Source organism: Empidonax traillii, unplaced genomic scaffold, assembly GCF_003031625.1.
Source record: "Empidonax traillii isolate 1590-97213 ecotype Southwest subspecies unplaced genomic scaffold, ASM303162v1 scaffold85:size1451899, whole genome shotgun sequence".
In the NCBI taxonomy this organism is placed as follows: domain Eukaryota; kingdom Metazoa; phylum Chordata; class Aves; order Passeriformes; family Tyrannidae; genus Empidonax; species Empidonax traillii.
In genome coordinates this window covers 767,285-788,219 of record NW_020955278.1, presented here as the reverse complement: position 1 = coordinate 788,219, position 20,935 = coordinate 767,285, and the positions used below count along the sequence as shown (strand labels likewise).

Here is a 20,935-nt window from a genome sequence, read left to right as displayed (position 1 = left end):
CTCCCATCTTCTGGCATCGGTTTTGTGGAGTTTTATGTGCTTGGTAGGCTGGCTCTAATTTCCAGCTTTTTGATCTGAACTGCAGCACAGGGCCGGTGTGCAAGTTGTTTTACGTGTTTGTCTCATGTTACCTACTCAAAATCAGCAGCTGAGATGATGCCACCCTTGCCTTGGTTTGTCCCCATCAGTTATCTGCTCATGTTGGCAAAGTTCTCAGCTCAACTACCTTTTCCTTTCACCTCTTCCATGCGGGACCTCATTGCCAAGCAGGAGTTGGTTAACTGGAGATACAGGAGATGGGGAATGATAAGTGGAGGGTACACTGGACAAAAAAAAAAAATAGTACACTGAGATGGGGAATGAAGAAGTCAGAGCTTGCTAAAAAGGAAAATAAGGTTTCAGTAAAGAGCCATTAGCAAAAATGGAAGAAGTTTTAAAAGCATAAATAATAAGAAAAAATGCAACAAGCTTCGTCTTTGACCTCGCAACCATAAAATGTCCCAGCCTTCTCTGAGTGCTTTCGTGAAACCCACTAACATTATATTTAAAATGTGTGAAAAAAAGTAAATATAGAAATGCAAATTAGGCCTGACAGATTAGCCTAACAATCATTTTTTTGAAAAGCAGAAGGCTGACGACAGTTTAGCAGTTTATTTTAAGAGCTGAGTAGGATGGCATATTTTTACATTAAACAACATTAACTTTAGTTTTCTTGTGTTTATTTTTGTCTGAACATATCTTTATGAATCTCCACCACTCAGTAAACAGTTCTACATTTGCCTGAATTAATAGGATAAATATTGCCAGTTTGTTAGAACAGATAATGATAAATGACTTGAATACATTAAATGTGTTTGGGACATATTTAATCCATAAGTTTGATGTTAACAGCACCAACGTTATCTTATAAAATTTTACTATCAACATGATCTGGGAAGCGTTCTTGTGGTAATCTCATATGGCTCCTCATTTATGCTAACATAAAACACTGGCTATGTTGAAATATCAGCTCGTGTAGAACTGTGAAGAGCTGCTAGTTGTACAGCCACACAGAAAAATGCTAAATAGTCATTAGAAGAAGGTGTTCTCTGGCTGCTGGTTTGAGGTCACAGCAGGAAGAGACAGAGTGCCTTTAAAAGACTGAAGTGCCATGGTACGAGGGTCCTGAGAGCTCTTGAGATGTACTCAGGCTCTTTGCTGATTTTAATGCCAGAGCTAAGGAGGCATATTGAGATGTGATGCTTTCACGAAAGGTGTGATTTCTTTATTAATGGCGTGTTGGGATTCAGAGTCTGATGGTACTTTTTACCTTTGAGGAAGAAGTAGTTTTGTATTGTGTGGAAGCAATTTGTGGCTGCAGAAGGATAAGGTACAGGAAGGAAGTGGATTTACTAGCCTGTGAGAGGATCAGCAACCACTCAGACACCCTGGGTCAGCTGGAGTTGGAGTGTCCTGCTCTTTCGGTCCTTAGCTATTTGACTATTTTATTTCTGGGTTTTCTTTTCACTTTTTTTTTCCGATAGTGGTTGTAAATGAATAAACCCTCCTGGGATGCCATGATATGAAGGACAAGATAGCTATTGAGACTATTTCTCAAATAATAGCCTTTAAGATACATTCTCTCATGCAGCCAGTCACAATTTCTGAGATGTCTGTGTTTCTTACAGAGGATGATTCTTTTGCCCAAGTGCAAGTTTGGAGGTATCTCATAGGAACTCCCTTTGTATTCTTAACACCAAGAACAAAAAAACCTTCTCTATTATGTGTTCCTGGGTCAGGTTTTCTTTCATTTGCTTCCAGATGGACTTAGGGTGTCTTCTGCAAACAAAGAAAAAACTATGTGTTATGAGATAAGAAAAAGGTGAAGTCTTAATTCTTTCTTTTCTCATACAATCTAGGCCATACAATAGTTGCTGACTTAGCTTTACAGACTTTGTCTGATTCCTAGTCTTCTGCAGCTAGATGGAAAAAATAAGTCCAGTAAAATTCTTTGATCTCTGTGTTTTGAAGTCTCTCTGGAAAAAAAAATATATCTATGTTACCTTGAGGGCATGAGAATAGATGGCAAATTGATAAGGTGCATAGGTAAGCAAAATATACTTTTCCCCTCAAAAACCAGATCATCTCTTATCCAATTTTCATTAGAAGGAACTTTATTTCTTATTAATTGTATATAATTAACAAGTGTGTATATATATATATATATATATTATAAGTCTGGTTGACCCAAACCAAGATCACGTTACCCAAACATAACTTTTTTCAAGATTAAATAACATATATGAGAACTGCTTTTTAATTGTGCAAATCTTTCTCTCTTTTTGTGTTTGTGAGTTTATTAGCAGAAACATCTATAAATAGATGCCCGTACATACACCTGAAGATTTGTATGTATGTCTTTTTATGAAGAACACTTTTGTTTTCCTCTGCCACCAAAAACTTAAAAAGGTGCTAGCAAAATGTACAATATTATGGTTGAGAATTTAAAGCCCCCAAAGTGAGGAAATTAAGAAACAAACATATGCCCTCATAGAAGAAATGAATTTTAAGGCACAGTTGTGCTGGACCATGAAGTCTTTAGGGGAGAGGTTATGTCAATTTATATGATTATACAGTGCTGAGTGCACTGTCGGTGTTCAGTAAGTAAACAGAAAAAAATAACAGATATGTTAACAGAATGGTAAATTTGGCATATTTTTAAAATTTTATGCATTTGGATGATTAAAAAAATACTAAGGCAACAGTAAAGTCTTGTACACTCCACGAGCTACAGAAAGTCTCAGGGTATTTTGTTCAGTTGATGTATTAATTAGTTCTCTCTTACAAGCAAAACAAAAAAACCCCTGCCAAGCTGATCTGGGAACTCGACCCTTTCCCCAAGCTTGCAAGGGTAAAATGGTGTGTAGGTCTGGTCCCCACACACGCTGCTGAATTATGTGTGTGTGCCCTCCACTTCACAGAATTACAATGTTTTCATGGCAAACATTGCTGCATCTGAGTTGATCTCCCCGGAGTTTTTAGAGTCATAGGGGCTGCAAAATAAAACTTGGCCAATGTTTAGCTTTAACGAGTTGTGTAACTGTTGTCCTGCCATGCCTCAAAGTCTCTGTATGGCTGCTCACAGGGGCTCCCTGAGAGTCACCAGATTTAGTCTTTCTTCTATAATGGGAAACCATTGCAGAAACGTGCCAAAGGCGATGTCAGAGCTGCGTGTGGCAGCTTTTAAAGTATAGAGGTACTGCAGAAATAGAGACCTGCTTTGCTTTGCAAGCTTGATAAAGATGCCTTGAATTCAAGGACCCTAAAGGGCACCTCATTACCCTCCACAATAAGAGAGGGAGGGAGCAATAGATGCCCTTACTTGTGGGCTGACCCACTCCTTGTGTGACTTTCAGGAGGGGATGACTCATGAGCCCGTGCTATGGGTGCCCAGCCAAGCTCTGCCTAGTCAGTCTGTCCTCCTTCAGCACTAAAGCAGCATGTGACTTCTGTGGTAAAAAAGCTTTCCAGGTTGGCAATTTCCAACACAATCAGTGGTGGGTTCTTCAGAAGTGACAGAGATGCCCCTGTGTGAGGAAGTGACTTTGAGAAGTGGAGAAGGACTTCTGTGCACAAAAGGGCTGACCTCACAGCCTTTCAGGCTTCCAGTGGGAGAGGCTGTAGTTTTCATCATGTCTTTGTGAATGGATGAAGAAGGAAGTTGTTTCACACCCTCCCTGGAAGCCCACGCCAAGATGCTGTAGAGAGCTCTGCTACCATTTAGAAGAAGGTGAAGGTGAAGTCTGTAATGAAGGGAGAGAGAACTTTAGGAAAAAATTTCTGGTTTTTATGAATAAAAAGCTCTGTGGAAAATTCTTTATTCAAGGAAAGAACTATGCAGCAAATTGCCAGTGACTTTTATCTATAGTGCGGTAAACCAGAATTTAAAGGGCTGAGTCATAATGAAAGCTGAGGAGAAAAGAAATTAAATATGTCTGAAAATCTGAGAGAATGATGTGTATTAAAGCTAGATAGAACTAGCATAACACAGGCCATAAATTTATTCTGCAATTTTATCTTCAAGTCCTTAACTTCTGACTGAGCTGTAACATATAAGTCAGAAAGGTACCCAGTCTTGCATAAGGGGTCCACTGCAATTCTGAAAGAGTTGTCCACCTGGTTAGTTCCAGAATTAATTATCTTGCTTTTGAGTAAGCTTTCAAATTGCTGAGGAACTCATGAGCAGAAATTATACAGCAGAAACTGAAACTGGTTAAATGAGCTATAAAACACTGAATCACTGAATCACAGGGCACCTTTTATTGGGCTTCACACCTCTGAATGCTTAATCAGTTTTGGTTTACGTGCTATTACTCCAGGGGGGAAGATAGTGGACTGGCATTTCTTTGATGGCAGTGACTGCCCGCTGTCCTGCCAACCAGCAACACTGTTTAGCAACACTGCTAGACAGAGAGATATAAAAATGTTTTTTTCCCTGTCTGACTGCATTTTTGTGTGTGAATGAAAAATGGTCACTCGTGGGATGCTCCTTTGGGCATCCCTTCACACCCATCAGGGAACGGTGTAGCTTTTCTGAAGGCAACAGCTCCTTCCCCTGTGAGGAGATAAATGGATGCGACTTGTGCAAAAATGCCCATGCAGGGGTCTGTGTCCATAAAAGTTCCCTTCCATCAATCTTGTAAGATAAAAAGCCGCCTGGCCTACAGTTCTGAAACTTTGCCCTAGCTCTGTGTATCACTGCCTTATAGACAAAACAACTGCAGGGCTTGAGAGCTCAGCCGACGGCTGCTGAAACACCGATCTGATGCACCAGTTTACTTTTGCACAGCACAAGGCTCAGTGAGGTTTGGATCTGGGACCAAATAAAGGATAAAAAGCATTAACTCCCAGACAGGGGTTTCTTCTACGAGGCAGCTCAAATTTTTAGCTCAGATTAACTTTTTTCATTCTGCAGTTCCACGCTTTGGTTCGTGTGGGTTTTTTATTTTTCCTTGAAAATATTTCTCTTCTGTCCTTCAAACAGTGCACTGCCAACTGCAAGATCACAAAGCCTTTTCGTTTTGGTGCTCCAAATTACAGCTGTCATTTGAAAAGTCAATTTTTTCTGCATTCAGAGTAAACTATACCATTCTGCATTACTGCTCTTTTGCTCCTAAAGCACTGCCTTGTACTGACTGAGGGTTTTTTTCCTCTACTGTATTTTGGTGCAGTGAACAGTTTGGTACATTCAGGTGTCTTACATAACCAGTAACATGATGAGTCATCTTCAGAGAGTGGTTATTGACACGCTTCCCTTGCTTGATTTCTGATGGGGAAGGATGTGCAGTTAGGAAGTGCTTTAAAAAAAGGCAGTCTGAACCCCTTAACCATTTCTTTTCATGCTGTTTGTTACCATAGGAGTTATTTTTGCTACGGGCCAAAGGCCTAACAGCATGTTTAAGGAGTGATGCTCCCTTGTTCTTCGCCCCATAGACGTGACTCCTGATAAATAAAATTATCACAAAGAAACCAAAGCTCTACATCAAGAATTTCCATTGAGTCAAGGACGTGGAGACTCTCTCCCTGCACAGTGCTGGGTCCCTGCACATAAACCAGCACCCCTGGTCATCTGCACTGGGGGAACAGCCATGCAGGGGCTTCTGGGCTCAGAGCAAAATTGGAGGCTGCTTATAACGTGTGAGATGTGGGAGATTTGGCAGGTCCTTTATATCCTCTGCTGTAAATACTTTGCTTTTTATACTGAACACAGTAAACCCAAATTAAAATAAGAGCACATCTCACTTCCTAATTTCTCCAGCTAGTCCAAATGAAGGAATGAAGCATTCCTTTTAAAGGTTTTGTGGATAACCACTTTAATAGCCATCGAAACTTTCTGGTACAGTACCTCTATGGTCATCTGAGGTCTGCCAGCTCTAGGTGAAAAAATTCATCCTGGCCTCTTTTGGGAAGTTTCCATCACTGGCATAAGAATGTTTAGAAAGGAATGGCTTCAGCTGGTCACACCCTAACTGATCATTGTGGAATATTTCAACAGCAGTAATCATTTTGAGCTCATAAAGAGCAGTGGCTGGGAACACTGTAAATTAATAAAATGCATTATTAGGACTGAAATAACTTTGTCTCTCCTTTCTTGGTAATTGAAATTATATCTAGACATTTATTCCAGTGCTTTATTCAAAAAAACCCTTAATGCTGCAGCTCAGTTATATCCATAGCATCTATTCAACAGACATCATGTGTGAGGCAGGTCAGCTTATAGAATGTCATTGCTATTCTATTAAGAAAATAAGTTTTACTGTTGTATAAGTAAGTAACAATTTTTAAGTATTCCTGAGGCTGATGATGCTACAGAACTAGATATTTTGCAGTTGCTTTTATTGAATATAAATGTAGACTTCTTACAGACTAAAGCCTTTCTGTCACCATGAGTGAAAAGCCCTCTGGTCTTATTATAGTGATTTTCAGCTCTCAGGATGAAGCTTTTCTGGGTCTTCACAAGTCGTGTGGAATGATTTCATAATTCTGGTGAAAGGGTTAGCACACAATTTGTGTTTGAGTTTTTCCCTGAGACTGTTTCAGTCGCCGCGGGGACGTTTGTGATCTGGCTCCCAGCTGGGGACAGATACAGGGTTAAATCTCTGCCCACTGCACTGCTGGCAGTGCTGCCAGCACTAGAGTCTTCTGGCACTGGGCTCTGGGTGCCCAGAGGCTGGTGGGCTGCAGGGGGAAGGTTTGTTGGGTAGCACAGATTCTGTACCCAGTTTCTCAGAGCTTCTCTTACTGTCAGTGAACTGTTCCCTTTTATGCAGCATCTGCTGGCAGAAACCTGCGTGGGAGGTGGTATTGTTTGTGTTATTTTCCCTAGAAATAGAAGACACTTATGCTGAATAAGAGACAGAGTTACTGAACAGCTTAAAGAAAAAAAAAAAAAGTTTCTTTTTTAAGCGTTTCTTTCTCGTCTTGGATATATTATATTTTTGCCTTTGCCTCCCCTCTGTGGGTAGGGGGGAAGCTTGACAAACTGGTTTTTTGTGGCCATTGATGAATGTAATGAGATTTGAGTGTCAACATGGAAACGTTATGTGTCATCAGCTCTGTGAAACTGCAGTGAAATATGGAAGCGAGGGAGAAAAAAACTCCTCCGTTTTCAGCTTGGCTGTGTCCCCTGCTAGGGTGCTGTGGGGAATGTTGATAAACACTGGGAAGGGCTGAGAGGTGGCAGAGGCAGGTGAGGAGCCGGTGGCTTCTGAGGGACCACAGAAAGCTGCCACTGCATCTCCTCGTGCGTCTGAGTGCCAGAGGCTCCTGGCTAGGGGAAGCCTTTACAACTCTTCTGTTTTTTGCATTCTCTGGATAAAGGAAATAGGCGATGCAATGGAAATTTTGAATAAACATTTCTGGTAGGAATAATGTTTTACATCTCCCTCTGCTGAGTAAGTGCTGTTAGCTCCAGTTATTCATTACTAAGGAAAGTCATCTAATTCATCTCTATCAGTACTCCAGGTGGAGGTGATTTTTTTTTTTTTTTTTTTTTTTTTTTTAATTTTTTGTTACCTGGCATGGCTGTGCTGTCACTGCTGCTGCTGCTTGGGCTAGTAGACATAACTGCTGCTGTGGACATCGCGCCTAGAATAAAAGCGGGGTCAAGGTGGAGAGGTGAAAAGAATCGTGAGTAACCTGGGCTTTTCCTTCTCTTCTTCTCAGCTCTCTGTTTGAAGAAATGTGTTAGGCCTCGTTTCTCTGTGTAATTCTTCCTCTCTGTGAGGCTGTTCTTTAATAACAGCCTTAAGGCCATATAATTCAAGGATTTAAATATGCAAGTGGAGAGCACGGGCCACACCTTCAGTGCGCTCCACACATCTGCAGTACAGTCCTGTGTCTCACTGCAAGCTCTCGGATCTGCCTGTGCTGGTTAACTCCTCTCTGCCCAGGAAGTTGTGAGATGTCCAGGCTGTACCTTTTCTATTTCCACTAGGAACATTTTGCATGCTCTTTCAAATGCTGGCTTTGATAAAGGCAGCGAATCTCGCAGGTCTGCTGTTTGTGTAAGGGAAGCTTGCAACCCCAGTGATTATACGGGGTGATTTTGTGGGTGTAAATGGGTAACTGCGGTTTAAATTCTGCAGATTTAGAAAGGGGGATGTAATGTAGCATTGCAGCTTGTGCAGGGTTTATCAACGCTGCGCTTAAAAAGAGAAAAGAACATTTACTATTAGAAAGGGAAAGTAGATGAGTCATCATAATATTTGGGAGTGACACTTCCTACTGCATACACAGCTGCTTGACTGAAATAACCAGATGATTATTTTCATTTAAAGAGCAACTCAGTTCTCACTGAAATTATTTTTTATTCCTGTCCAGCTATTTATAAATAAACATGCCCATGATGGGCAATATAGCGTTATCATTATGTCTGTAAATCTTTGCAGTGGTTTTGGAGTTTTGTTTGTTTGGGGTTTTTTGGTAGAAATGCTTATATTACCAAAAAAAAAAAAAAAAAAAAAAAGTGAAGAAATATTGAAAATGGAGTTATTAAGGTTTTCTGTTTAATTCAGCTAAATGTGGTGTGGTTGCTTGGAAAACATACATGATGGAAACCCCTAAAATAACGAGAACTTGGAGGGGTGGCTGTTGGTATCTTTGGGATGGGTATTATCTTGAAAGTGCTGTTATCTGGGAGCCAATCTGCAGCTCCAGAAATATTTGTTTAGCCTGAAGTATGAACATATGTATCAATAAATCTGCCACTTAGTCCCCAAATCAGAAGCATTAAGGAGAGAGATGCTGGACTAAGTGGAACTGAGAACTGCCTCGTCCACCCACAAGTAATTTACACCTAAAAAATACACAGCCCAAAGTAGTAGGCCACTAACGTGTGCATGAGTGATGTACAAAAATAACAACCTGTGGCTTATAAATATATGAACATTGTGACTAAAAGAGTGCTTTTAGTTGTGGAAAAAGAGGCTCAACTGAAGTTTGTTAATTGAAATGTTTCCACAGTATGTTTCCCATACGGGAGTATTCTAAAAGAAGTATCTGTTTATATTTTATACAAAAACCCCACCATTTCCTGGAGTAAAGATCCTGTATATTCTGTTTTGATTAATCGACTTTCAGGTGTTTGGAAGTTTGTGATTCTGAGCATTTAGTCTGATTTTTATTTTTTGCTTTGAAGAATTGAAATAAATATAAACATAGATATTAATGTCTCTCAAAAGCATTAATGAAGTTAATCACTCTCAAAAGCATTAATGAAGTGATGGCATTTCACCACGATGAGTAAATTACACAAATATTCGGGAGTTTTAAGAGCAACACATCTTTGAAAATTGTTTTGCAACTGTAAGAGAACATTTATTGCCACCTGTAGTTAGTTATTAGACTTCATGGATTCAAATTACTTGCTCTCTTCTCTCAGGTCAGGGTTCTCTCAAGCCAGCCCACTAGCAAATTGCCAGTATTTGGTTAAAGAAGAATAGGATGTAAATTAGTCATTATATCATCTTGCTACTGTGTTACTTAACTGCTTAGAGAGATCAGTTGTCTGAATGTGTTAAAAGTTATGGGTCTGAATCATCTCTTCTTGAAATAAAGAGAAGATGTGTAGATTAGACTTCATTGTTCCTTTTCTTTAAATATTGGCAGCAGTCTCACTAAAAACAACAGGAGAGATTTTACAGGAATACTCTTTGCATTGTTACTATTTGGCCTTTCTATCCATGATGTCAAAATTTCTCTACTAGCAGAATGCAGATATCATGCAGAGTTGGATGCTATGAGAAGTAGATATCTCCTTTCTGAGAAAGGAGAAAGCCAAAATTATGTTTAATTATAGTTAATGGATTATTTGTTGAGTGCTAATAATTTTTGACTATATTTGCCTGTAAGTTGACAAAGTACTTAAAGTTGTTCTCTTGATGATTCGTTTTTGCACATCATAGTTTAAATTCTAGTAAAAAAAAAAATCTGAAAGGGCTTGTGATTGTGTAATGTATGTTCTTATTTAATTGGGGTCATACTTATATTCCATAAACAAAGCCAAAAAAATATGACTTTAAATGAAAAGGGACATGGCTGATTTCTATATCCCTTAACCAGAGTTTTCACTAAAACATTCAGAGGTAGCAGTTTAGAAATGCTCTAAAAGTAATTTATATTTACAATGTAGAGAGATTTCAAAATAGTTTTGCTCTAAGTTGCCTTCTATAAGATAGAATAACTTTGCAGTTCTTCAGATTCTCTTTGATGCTCCTCCAGAAAAAGATCATGGTATATTAAGAGGCATAAGGAGTTGCCCAGAAAAGCTGTCATGATCTGAATTCTAGTGATGCTTCTCAAGGGCAGGTCCAAAGTGACCCAGCAAGGACCACAAGAAAACTCTCATTTCCTTGAGTGGTATTTGGTTTATCTGAGCTTACGCCTCCTTGGACGAAGCTTTGTTCTTTACATTTCCATAGAAGGGTCTTGGAGCTGGGAAATTTGTAGCCTAGTTCTGCCCCACCACAGCTCAAATGAGTGAAATCAGATTTGGGGAGAGTGGGGAGAAATGATCACATCTGACAAATACAAAAACTCTAACAAAAAAAATTCAATGGAAGAAAAATAAGGGGATTTATTCCCATATGAATTTGTGCTTTTAGTGCTAACAGCATTGAGATGAGACAAGGGGGGGGGGGGGGCAGCACATCCCTTAGAGGTGGTATTACAATGTTTAAATATATAAAGAATACAATTTCTTAATTGCTTAGGCAATGATGTCTTCTACTGCAACTTGACTGCTTTTTTGTATTCACTTAATTTTTAAGGAAGCCAACAATTATTGTTTGAATGCCTGTATTTTATGACTTACATGGCTATGCACATAGGAAATAGCACAAAGAAATCTCACTGTTATTTTGATACTGAAGTGGCAAAGTATGAAGACTGTCTTACTATCTCTCAGAAAAATATTATAGAGCAATACTGTGATTACTATTAACTTCGATGTACTGCATATAATGTTTAAGCTGAAGATTGTAAAAACATGTTTTCTAATGTTTGTAACTTTGCATATTTTTTGTTTTACTATAATTACTAATGTAATTTTCTTACTTTAGGAAAACTTAAAATTGTTTAATCTGTGGATAAAATATGTTTTCTCGGTTTATTGAGAATAAAATTGTAATATTTTGGTCAGGTTTTGGCTGTCATGTAAAGATTGGAATTTAAAGTTGTCCCAGAGTGAACAGCTGGAGCAGAAATGTGTCTTCCATATTTTTGATAGATATAGAATTACGACGTTTAAGATTTTAAATGGCATTAAAACTACTCTTTCTACTGTTTGATTAATTTTGTATTTCAGGCAAAGATATTGGGATCAGCTTTATTGGCTTATTTACTGTGGTTGGTATTCGAAATATCAAATGCCATAGCCTTTGTTTAACCATTATTACTGTAAGGAATGTCACTGATATATCACTCATTAGTAAAGAAGAATGATACCTGTTGTTGCTGATTCTTTGTGGGTTGACATGTGTGTATATATATACAGAAATGTGTACATATATACGTAGTTACATGTATGTACATAAAGAGCTACTTCGTTAAAAGTTTTAACAATTTTTTTGTTGTGATGCTAAAACCTGTCAAAAAAATTTTAGTCATTTCTCAGTCCCAGTCCTGTGTTTTCTACGTAGAGGGATATGCTGAAATTGTGAACTTTTTTTCTGCTAAAAATGTGCATTTCTGTTCTGTGATTAATTGATAGGTTGTAAATTTATTCTGGTTTTCGACACTCATAATTTTTACCTATAATCCATTGATAAAGAAGCAAGGTCCTACTTCTGTTATAATGCAAAATTTAGCTGTTTCTTTCCAAGTTTCCTCAGACTCATCTCAATTTAGACATGTTGCAGTGTGCATTGGGGTTCAATATTGCAAGTTATTCCGTGGCTTATATTTGACTATCAAATGAATATATATTTCAAATAACTTTTCAGCCCTGTGAGTGTGGTGTGTGCATACTGGCCACGCCTGGGAGGAGCTGGGAAGGCCACACTCCCTAAAACGTCCCGTAGTGTCCATCCCTGCCGGGCATGTCCTGCACCTCCTGCCACACCTGGCAGAGAGGAGCATCCTCTGCTGGCACCGTGGGGCCAGGAGTGCTGGCTTTGTGGTGTGTGCCCAGCTCGTGCACAGCTCTCACACAGTCTAGATGTGAGGGTGTCTTGGGACAGAGGACAGCAAGGTGTAATTGGTGTCATCCGGTGGTGTCACCTGCTGCAGTGATCCCAGAGACGCTTTTTCCAGGAGGATTTTCAGAATGAGGTGGGCTGTAGCGTTGAGGACAGATGGGTTGCTCTGCAGTCACCATCTCGTTGGGCCTCAGGCAACACTGACCAGGCACATCACTACTGTCCTTGTGCCCATATCTCCACATGGCAGTGACCACTGGGATCCCAAAGAAAATAACACTGGGAGTGTACCATCAACAAGAGATTAATTTCTCTGCACAGATGGATTCTCTTGGTTTGATGTAAAAAAGTGTAAGGTAGATTGCTAAAAATTAATGTTCTTCTAAGAAAAAACCAGCAAGTTCCTTATCTTAGAGAAGAGAATAAAATACTTGTTCTTCTTGAACAGCTAGAGTAGTTATTGGTGTTCAAATCTGCTCTTTAGTTGCAGTATTTAACCCTGACTTGTACCAAATAATTGAATGTGTTAGTTTGCCTATTAATATTATCATCTTGTACTACATACTTCATTGAGAGCTTTAAACAGCATAGCAAACCAAAACCATTTCGTGATCTTTGGTGCTAAAGTGTAATTAGAAAGGTTTAACACAGCCTTTCCTAACCTTGAGACCACTTTCAAAGTATTTTTTTTTTCTTTCTTACTTCACACAATAGAGGGAAGTGTTTTATCACAGACATTTTAATGTCCAGTAACTCATTGTCTGATAAGAACTTTGAACAGAGAAGATAGTGCCCTGAGATGCTGGAGCCGTTTTTTTCTCCTTAAGTAGATGTGGCTGATAAGAAACTTAGAGGAATGGTGAAAAGAGAGATTAGGAAAAGAAGAAGAGATGTTTTTAATGGGAGAAAGAGAGGAGAGAACTGGGAGCAAACAAAAAGGTGACAAGGTGACAGTTAAATAGCTGAAGGCTGAAGGAAAGTAAAGAGAGAGGAAAAGAAAGATAAGACAGAGAAAAGAAGAGAATCTGGATGAGCATAAACAATTTCTGCTTGTTATCATTTAACTAATTGGGAGTTTCTCATGCCAACTTCTTAGTCTGTGGTATTAACTTCAGTGTCTCGCTTTCATCATACTGTCTGTAGCATCTAGGAAATGACCTCTTATGTTGAGAAATAAATTTACTTAGAAGTTTAATTTGTCTAAGTTATAAGGATGAAATGAACTGTTTTATTTTAAAATGGCTTCAGTAAGATTTTTTGGTAGAAACTGAAGTGAGATGATATTGATTCATAAAAGCGTAGAGATTTTAGAGTAATTAAAATTTGGAACATTTGGTGCCCCAGAACTTTTGACCTTTGATAAATTTGAAGGGAATTGAATTGAATTTCAATGTACAGCATCACATATGATAGATATGGTCAATGAAGCTGCTGTGAGATTATATTTCTGTAACACAATCCAGTTTCAAGAAAGCCCTTAAGTGATTTTGAAGTACTTATACAAAGAGAAAAAAAGTGTAATTTTTTGCTCCTATTTGTTCTATTTTTATGTAAAATTATTTAATTATAAATTTTTAGAAACTTTTTTTTTTCATTTATTATTTCTTAGTAATAATTTTTGAAAACCGTCTTTTTTCTAACAAAAGATAATTTGCCATTTTTCTTTGTGGATCCTCCTGTACCATTTTTTAAAGCCAGCCTGTGAATATTCTCCTTTAAATGTATGTGATAATAATTTATTTTAAATAACTCTGTATAACATTATATGTATTTCCTAAGAGCTATAAAATTAATTTTTTTTTTTATTTGTAACTCTTTATTTTAATTATGCTCTAAGCACAATGGAAGAGTTAACACAATTCTCTACATGACCTCTACTAAAATCCTCAGGACTGCATTCCCTTTTTTATTCTTATCTTAGATAGTTAAGCTCCCCAATAAATCACCTCCCTCTGCCTCTTTGCTTGGAGATGCATGGAATCATTAGGCATAAGTATTCAAAGAGGAACATGAGGACCACCCAGTACCTAGATAAGCAGTTTATGGTGCTCCAAGTCTGCTTTCCTGCCAAGAGCACCATTGTTAACTCCAAACATCTAAAAACATGATTAAGAAGTCTCAAGATACATAAAAGAACAGCAGCTAACTGCCTCCTTCCTCTTACGGTGATCTCAAAGCCTTGTACTTGCACTCGGCTCCTCCATTTTCAGGCTGTTTCCCGACACAAGAAAGATTCAAATAGTCATTGCTCACCTCCAGGGCCGAGAGCTGGAACTGTTTTGTGTTCTCCTGCTAATGAAACCCCTGAGACTTGAGTCTCAGGTGCACAGTTTAAGAACCAGGGGAGAAACATCTCCGCATCAAAGCCACTTTATCTATTTCCTTTTTTTCTTCAAGGGATGCTTTCCTTTTGATGGCCTTTCTCCTCTTCCTGTGAATCTGAAATCCCACTGTCAGCCTACTTTCCCACATCCAGCAAAAGGAAAGGAGACTCTTAACTCCTCCATATCCCCCAAGGGAATAGCAACTGGGACTAGAGCAATGCTGTGTTGCCTGGGCATGTCCTTGGGAGTATCTTTATCTCTTCATCTCATGCATCAGTTTCCCTCTTGCCTTTCCCTTCTGCCTTCTTTCTATACCACACCCTTTTCTGGGGCCCCAGTTGTCATTTTTTTAAGCTTTTTCAAGCTTTTCCAATCTGTTGCCTCTTTTCCAGTACCTTCTGTGAGTGTTGTCAGCCCATGTGACAGTAGTCCCATGAAAATGAGCAGCCTGGTACTGCTGTGATCAGTGTTCTAGTCTATCCTTGGGATTCTACTTCCTGCCTCTTGGAGTACTGAGGACTTGACCAATATTTCAACCTTATGTGGCTCTCTGAGGTACCTGCTGAATCTTAGCAAGATAGAAACTTTGAGTTGCATGTTGAAGGATCAGAAAATCTGTCCGCCACTGCATAAGTTCAAGTTGGAACACAGCAGGGTTTTAAGGGTTACTTGGGTTGGCTGAGAGAGATGTTTTAGCCAAAATAAAAAACTTTTCTTCTCATTTTATTTTTTTTTTACAAAAGTCTTGAATTCCTAATCATGAGTTGCAAATATGTGGGTGTATGGGGGGCTATTTTGTCTACACAGATTCTGTAGGTGATGATGTTTGTCTGTCTCAAAGCTTCAAGAGTAAGATGGGCATCAGAATCCACTGACACCCTCAAGACTTTCTTAAATCAAAGTCCTTTGTTTATTTTTTTGTATTCATATATTTTTCCAGAAAAAAAGTATAAATTTAGTTGTCAGTTCATTGTATTTTTGTAGGGAGCAAATATTTTTCTGATGTGCATTTGTTTAGTTTGCTATTTATACATCCTTAAAAGTGAACAGTTGCCTGATTCATCACTGTCCCTTTTCAGGTCTGCCCTCCAGTGAAATAATTGCTTTATAATGACATTACACTGGACTACTGATGTTATAAATGCGTCTCTCCTGTTAGAGATGGGGAAAAAAAATCCTTATGGCAATGAATACTCATAAAAAGAATTCTTTCTGTGTGAGGGATTGATGAATGAAGATACCACAATCACATCTAGATAATGGGCATGCATTTTTTTAGAAACAGAACTCAGTGTAAATAAGGAGGTATTTCTGCATTGTGAAAAGATGCACATAGGAAAAATAGTGAACTAAAAAAGGAAATGTGAAGCTTGCTCTTCATAGAGCACCTCCACTGTAATATGTATTTTATGTTTCCTGGACAATCTTTGGATTTTTGTGTTAAACTATAAAACCACCAAATCAGACTCTTCCAAAAGTGGAAGTCACTGATAATTTCTTTCTTTTGCTATTCCTGAACTACAAGAGAGCAAATTTAAGATAACCATCTGTTTTGTTCAGTGCTGAAGAACTTATGAGCACAAGTTTATTTTCTAAATGGCTGTTTGTTCAGTGGCCCCACCAGTGATGGGATTTGCTTGTTTCTTGCAAACTCCCGTTTAACTAGGTTTCCTCACAAATGATTCAGGAATGGCTGTTCTTTGTGTAATTATCCATATTTGCATTCTTTTGAGTAATAAACGAGAGTTTGTTCTTCAGAAGTGTATGGCAAATATTTACAAGGAATATATTTATAAAAATCAGGATTACTTCTTTGATAATGAAAGAATAGATGAGATCATTTATTTCCCATCACTGGTTTTACCTGATACTGTGATAAAACTGACCAAGTGCTATTTTTGTTCTGCAGAGTCCCTGGAACATCCCTGTGTTTTCACTAAAAATTGGATATGATATAAACCAAAAACAAAACAAAAAATTAGGACATTCACATTTGAATTTCACAGAAGCAATGCAACCTATAGAAGTGTATCTCACATTCGGTGATTTTAGTACCTTTAAAGGCACATGCATGCTTTTAATTCCTTCCTCTCCCATATTCTTTGCAGCAAGAAACTCTGTCCTTGGCACCAACTATTCTTGCAGAAAGGATACTCATAGAGTCTCTCTCTCCTACCCAACGTCCTATTTTCCTGCTATGTGTAAGATCCTGGTGTGTCTGAGATATTCCATGATACAGGGCTTAGTAGGAATTTGAGTGAAAAAGAACAAAAGCCTTTTTCATTTACGTACCAGAAACTTGAGAGGAGGTACGCACTGACTACTCACAGGCTACTAAAAATCTATATTTGAATAATTATTGAGAAAAATTCATGAATTATAAAAATTAAATCCTGGGTATGCTATCTAGTAAATCTTTGCGTGAAAAATTGTCATGGCTTGAGCTGAAAAATGCAGCTGCTACAAATACATTTATTTGCTATTCTTTTACATATGTTCAGAATCAATCAGTTTGCTACTCTCAATTATATGGCCTTTCATCAAGGTTTTTATATGTTTCAGCCTACCCAATGGGCTATATTGTCAAGCTGGGAAATTACTGCTGTGGAATGTTTCCTCTGATATATTGCAGTCCACAAAAAGCACTGGCTTTTGTTCTCTGCATTTTTTATTTGCATTTTGTCCTTAACAGGCTTTACTGAAAGGAGCTGCCTTTTTGAGTTCTTACTCTCTTTCATACCTTCATCCTTGCTCTCCCAAAACTGATCTTGACTCTCATGTAGCACACAGAGATGCCCCTTCATGTTTTGGGGCTACCTTGGGTATGTTTGGCTGGTGCAGGTTGAGGGGAACTCTAACGAGTCAGTAGGAAGAAATGTCTCCCAGACCCTTCTTTTTCTGTGTGAATTAGAGCTGAGGAGGCTTCGAGAATTTACCTAAATCCTTAGTTATGAAACCCGTTTTTCTCTGAGAGATTTCTGCAACAGAAACACAACACACAACACAGAAAAAGTAGGGTATTTAATGAGAAACAGATGGGGCCTGTGTATTGTTAATGGAGAAAGACTACTGTTTTGTGTAAAGAGAAGCCAACACGTAACATTAGGAATAAAAACAGAGTAGGTTACAGGACATTGTAACAAGATGTTAATTTTATGCTTGGTGTTTAAGATATTACTTAAAATGTGTTTTTAACTTACTCTGTCCAAAATACAGTCTGTCTGTATGTCATAATTAAAAAAACCCCAAACCCGAAAAACTGAAGAAACTAATAAATATACATCCCAATTTTTATTGTTTCTAGTTCTTTCGATAAAATTTTGCAAATATGCTCTCTTTCTTTCTTAACACCAGTTGTCCCTTTACAACAATATCCGAAGACAGTATTTTTCTCACAATCAATTTCTGGTTGCTTTAACATCTGTTGGTGTGATTTGTTAATGTTCAGGTACCAATAAAGATTTTATTTTTTTTTAGTTTATGTGTGTGTGTGTGTGTGTGTGTGTGTTCAGCAACATAAGAAGAATTTAACTACTTGTTTCCTTGAAAATAAATTCTCACTGACTTAGTTTTTCTTTTTTCTTAGAGACCATTGGGAATATTACAGTTTTACATGTCAGCCACTAATGGTTTTATATCCAATATTTGATTTAAAAATCACATGGCCCTGAATAGTAGTGTTTGGTTTTTTTTAGCAAAGCCTGCTTAGTTTCATATAGCACTATGACATTAATGTCTTCTCTTTAATGACTGTAAACATTTTAGTTTGTATTTTATATGCAGCACCTTTAAGCTTTAATTGGACATATGATATCTGTGTACATAAGCACCTCCCAGGTACTGTGGAAATTGTAGACTGAGAAGCAATGATGCTTTTGTGCTGGTGGATGCAGACCTGAGCCTGTTTTGTCAGATTGTCTCCCAGGAGTGTCTGCTGTATTTCAGAAACCCTTTTCATATGAACTGTTAGAGAAATATGAAAATGATGAGGCAGGTGCCAGAGCAAGTCTTTGACATGCATTTTATCCCACACAGATTAGAAAGTTCACACCTTTTTTTTTTTTTCTTGATCTTTAATATTAAAATCTCAGACTATGAGTCTTGTAAGGTTAGATCTGTGACTTTTGATGTATGTTCAGTATATTATCCTATGTTGTTAAGTACTGTCCATCATCCTGTTGCTGGAGATGCTTTGGTCTATACCATATCTTACTTTTGAGGGATTCTTCCTGTATCTTGAGAACAACAAATGCAATTGGCTTGTTTCCTGAGATATTCTTTGAGAAGTTCTACCCCTTTCCTTCGGCAACTGCAGCACCTTCTGCTCTGTGAAAATGTGTATCATCAGAATGAACCAATTTTCCCTTTCTAACTCATTGTCACTACCCAATTTAAATATAGGAATCATCCATTGTCACCTAGCTGTGCTGCATCAAAAGGCAATTTGAAGAGTTAGTTCATCCTGGAATTCAGCCTTTTCTGATGGTATTTTGTCAAAATCTTTTTGTTTCTGAAGTAGCTCCAGCCCATGATATGTAATATAGCAACTTTGTAGTAATTGCAGTATCTAAAGATATTAATTGAGCCATTTTATTCACTTCTCTACAAGGTGCTGGAAGCAGTTCTGTGTTTGCTGTCTTTACTTCATGGATGAAGCCAATGACAGACAAAGTATGTAGGAGAATTTGAAGAAGCCCCACAGAAAATTAGTATTCTTACAGATTCTTGTCATGAGATTCTTGCTCATAAGAACCTGGTGCTGCTAAAAAAAAAAAAAAAAAAAGATAAATTGATATGTCAGTATATAGTGCGAAGTCTATAAATGGGTATTCTCTTGTACGTGTTTTTGGCTCCAGATATACTTTATGATGGTTACTGACAGTGTTGCCATATGTTATGAGCAGCCAGGGAAATAGGGTCAATCCAGAAATATCTGGGCATATGCGGTCTTTTGAGGACACTGCAGCAGAGGTAAAAAGCAAATGGAACTCTGGATTAGCTTAAGCATTTCTATATTGATAAAACTGCTTTGACACAGTTTCTGATGATAGTTCTACATAACTGTGTGTGTATATATAGCAGCATGTTGTCTCCTGCTGTGCAAGAATGCTTTTCAATATCTAGTTCTTTTCACAATGTTAGCAACTCATGATGATGAAGATAAGAGAATAAAAATTTAAGTTATAGTCTCAGGACTTGAGCAGCTCTGCAAAATCTACAGCAGCTTTTTCACGATGGAGGAAAAATGTGTTTCCTTGAGCTCTAGAAGAATCAAATGATTTAACACTTTGTTTGGAGTCCAAGAGACCAGATGTATAAGTCAATTTAGGTAGTAACTAAATAAGGGTGGTGTTTCTATAAAGGCTGAATTTAGCCAAGCTATCCCAAAGTTTCTCAGCAGAGGGTTTCCTTTGCAGGAGCCAGTAAAAGGAGCCTGGGGAAATTAAGCTCATTAGGGTAAAGTTTGCCTTTTGGACCACTCAGTGTGCAACAACATTTTTGTACAGCGTGTCTCTGCTGTGGGCTTGGAGTCCCCAATAAAACAGGAAAGGTCCTAGAAGCCAAGAACGTATCTAGGAACACATGATTCCAAAGCAACCAGGAAAAATCGTTCTCAGAGGCAGGGAAAACATGCAGTAAAGCATGTTTCTTTGGGAACTGAACTTACAGTCAGATCAATGTCACTGACATGTGAATTTGAAGATTTCAATTGCACAGTAGTGTACCGAGACCACCTTGGAAAATCTGAGTCTCTGGGCTCTTATAAAAAAGCCCTGCTCTGAATTTAAGTGATATTACTCACTAAGCAAGAGTAAGGTATTACCAAACAGTAAATCAGGCTTAAGATGACACGCAACAGTCTCCAGCACTTACATAGAGAAGGAAACATTTAAAAAAAGTAGAATGTGATGGTTAGTAGTTCTGCCAAGTAGAACCTGCTCAGTGGTTGAGTATTTAGCAAAAGGAATGAATTCTTTTGTGACAGAGCTTGAAAACAAATGTATAGTACTTGTAAAGCGTGCACAGCAGCATGCATGTCCCTCACCAAAAGCATTTACTCAACACTTGGATAACTGTTACTTTCTCTAGAGAAAAGAAGTCCTAACCTGTAAACTAGGTTTCCTTCGTACGGTAAAATGAGGCTCTGGAATAAAAAGCAGCAGAAAGAAACTTCTCATTAGTGGGTTAGAGAAGATCTGATACATAATATTTCCAAACATGCTATATTAAATGTTGGGATTGAAACCCTCCAGCTTAGCAAAACTTAGACAAATATAAATAACATAGTAATACACCTGCATAAAATCTTGAGATATCAGCCTGTGCAGCTGTCTGGTTTTCTCAGTAGCTTCCACAGTGTACTACTTCTTTTTTTTTTTTTTTTTTTTTTTAAACTGAGAGCAATCTAGTTGTATTTTATAGCAACTGACTACT

The 20,935-nt window shown here is 38.0% G+C and overlaps 1 protein-coding gene across 5 annotated transcripts in view; it reads left to right on the top strand.

Moving 5' to 3' along the window:
* The window catches only part of ROBO1 (roundabout guidance receptor 1), a 697,339-nt gene that overhangs the window by 186,313 nt on the left and 490,091 nt on the right, over positions 1 to 20,935 (top strand). Inside the window, exon 1 of one of the 5 annotated variants that reach the window (XM_027881211.1) lies at positions 7,192 to 7,668. The exons of the other annotated variants lie outside the window; for them this stretch is intronic. Within the exon in view, the coding sequence (XP_027737012.1) occupies positions 7,560 to 7,668 (109 nt within the window). The 5' untranslated portion in view covers positions 7,192 to 7,559. Of the gene's footprint in view, positions 1 to 7,191; positions 7,669 to 20,935 lie in introns of those variants that run through there. 5 annotated transcript variants of the gene reach the window in all.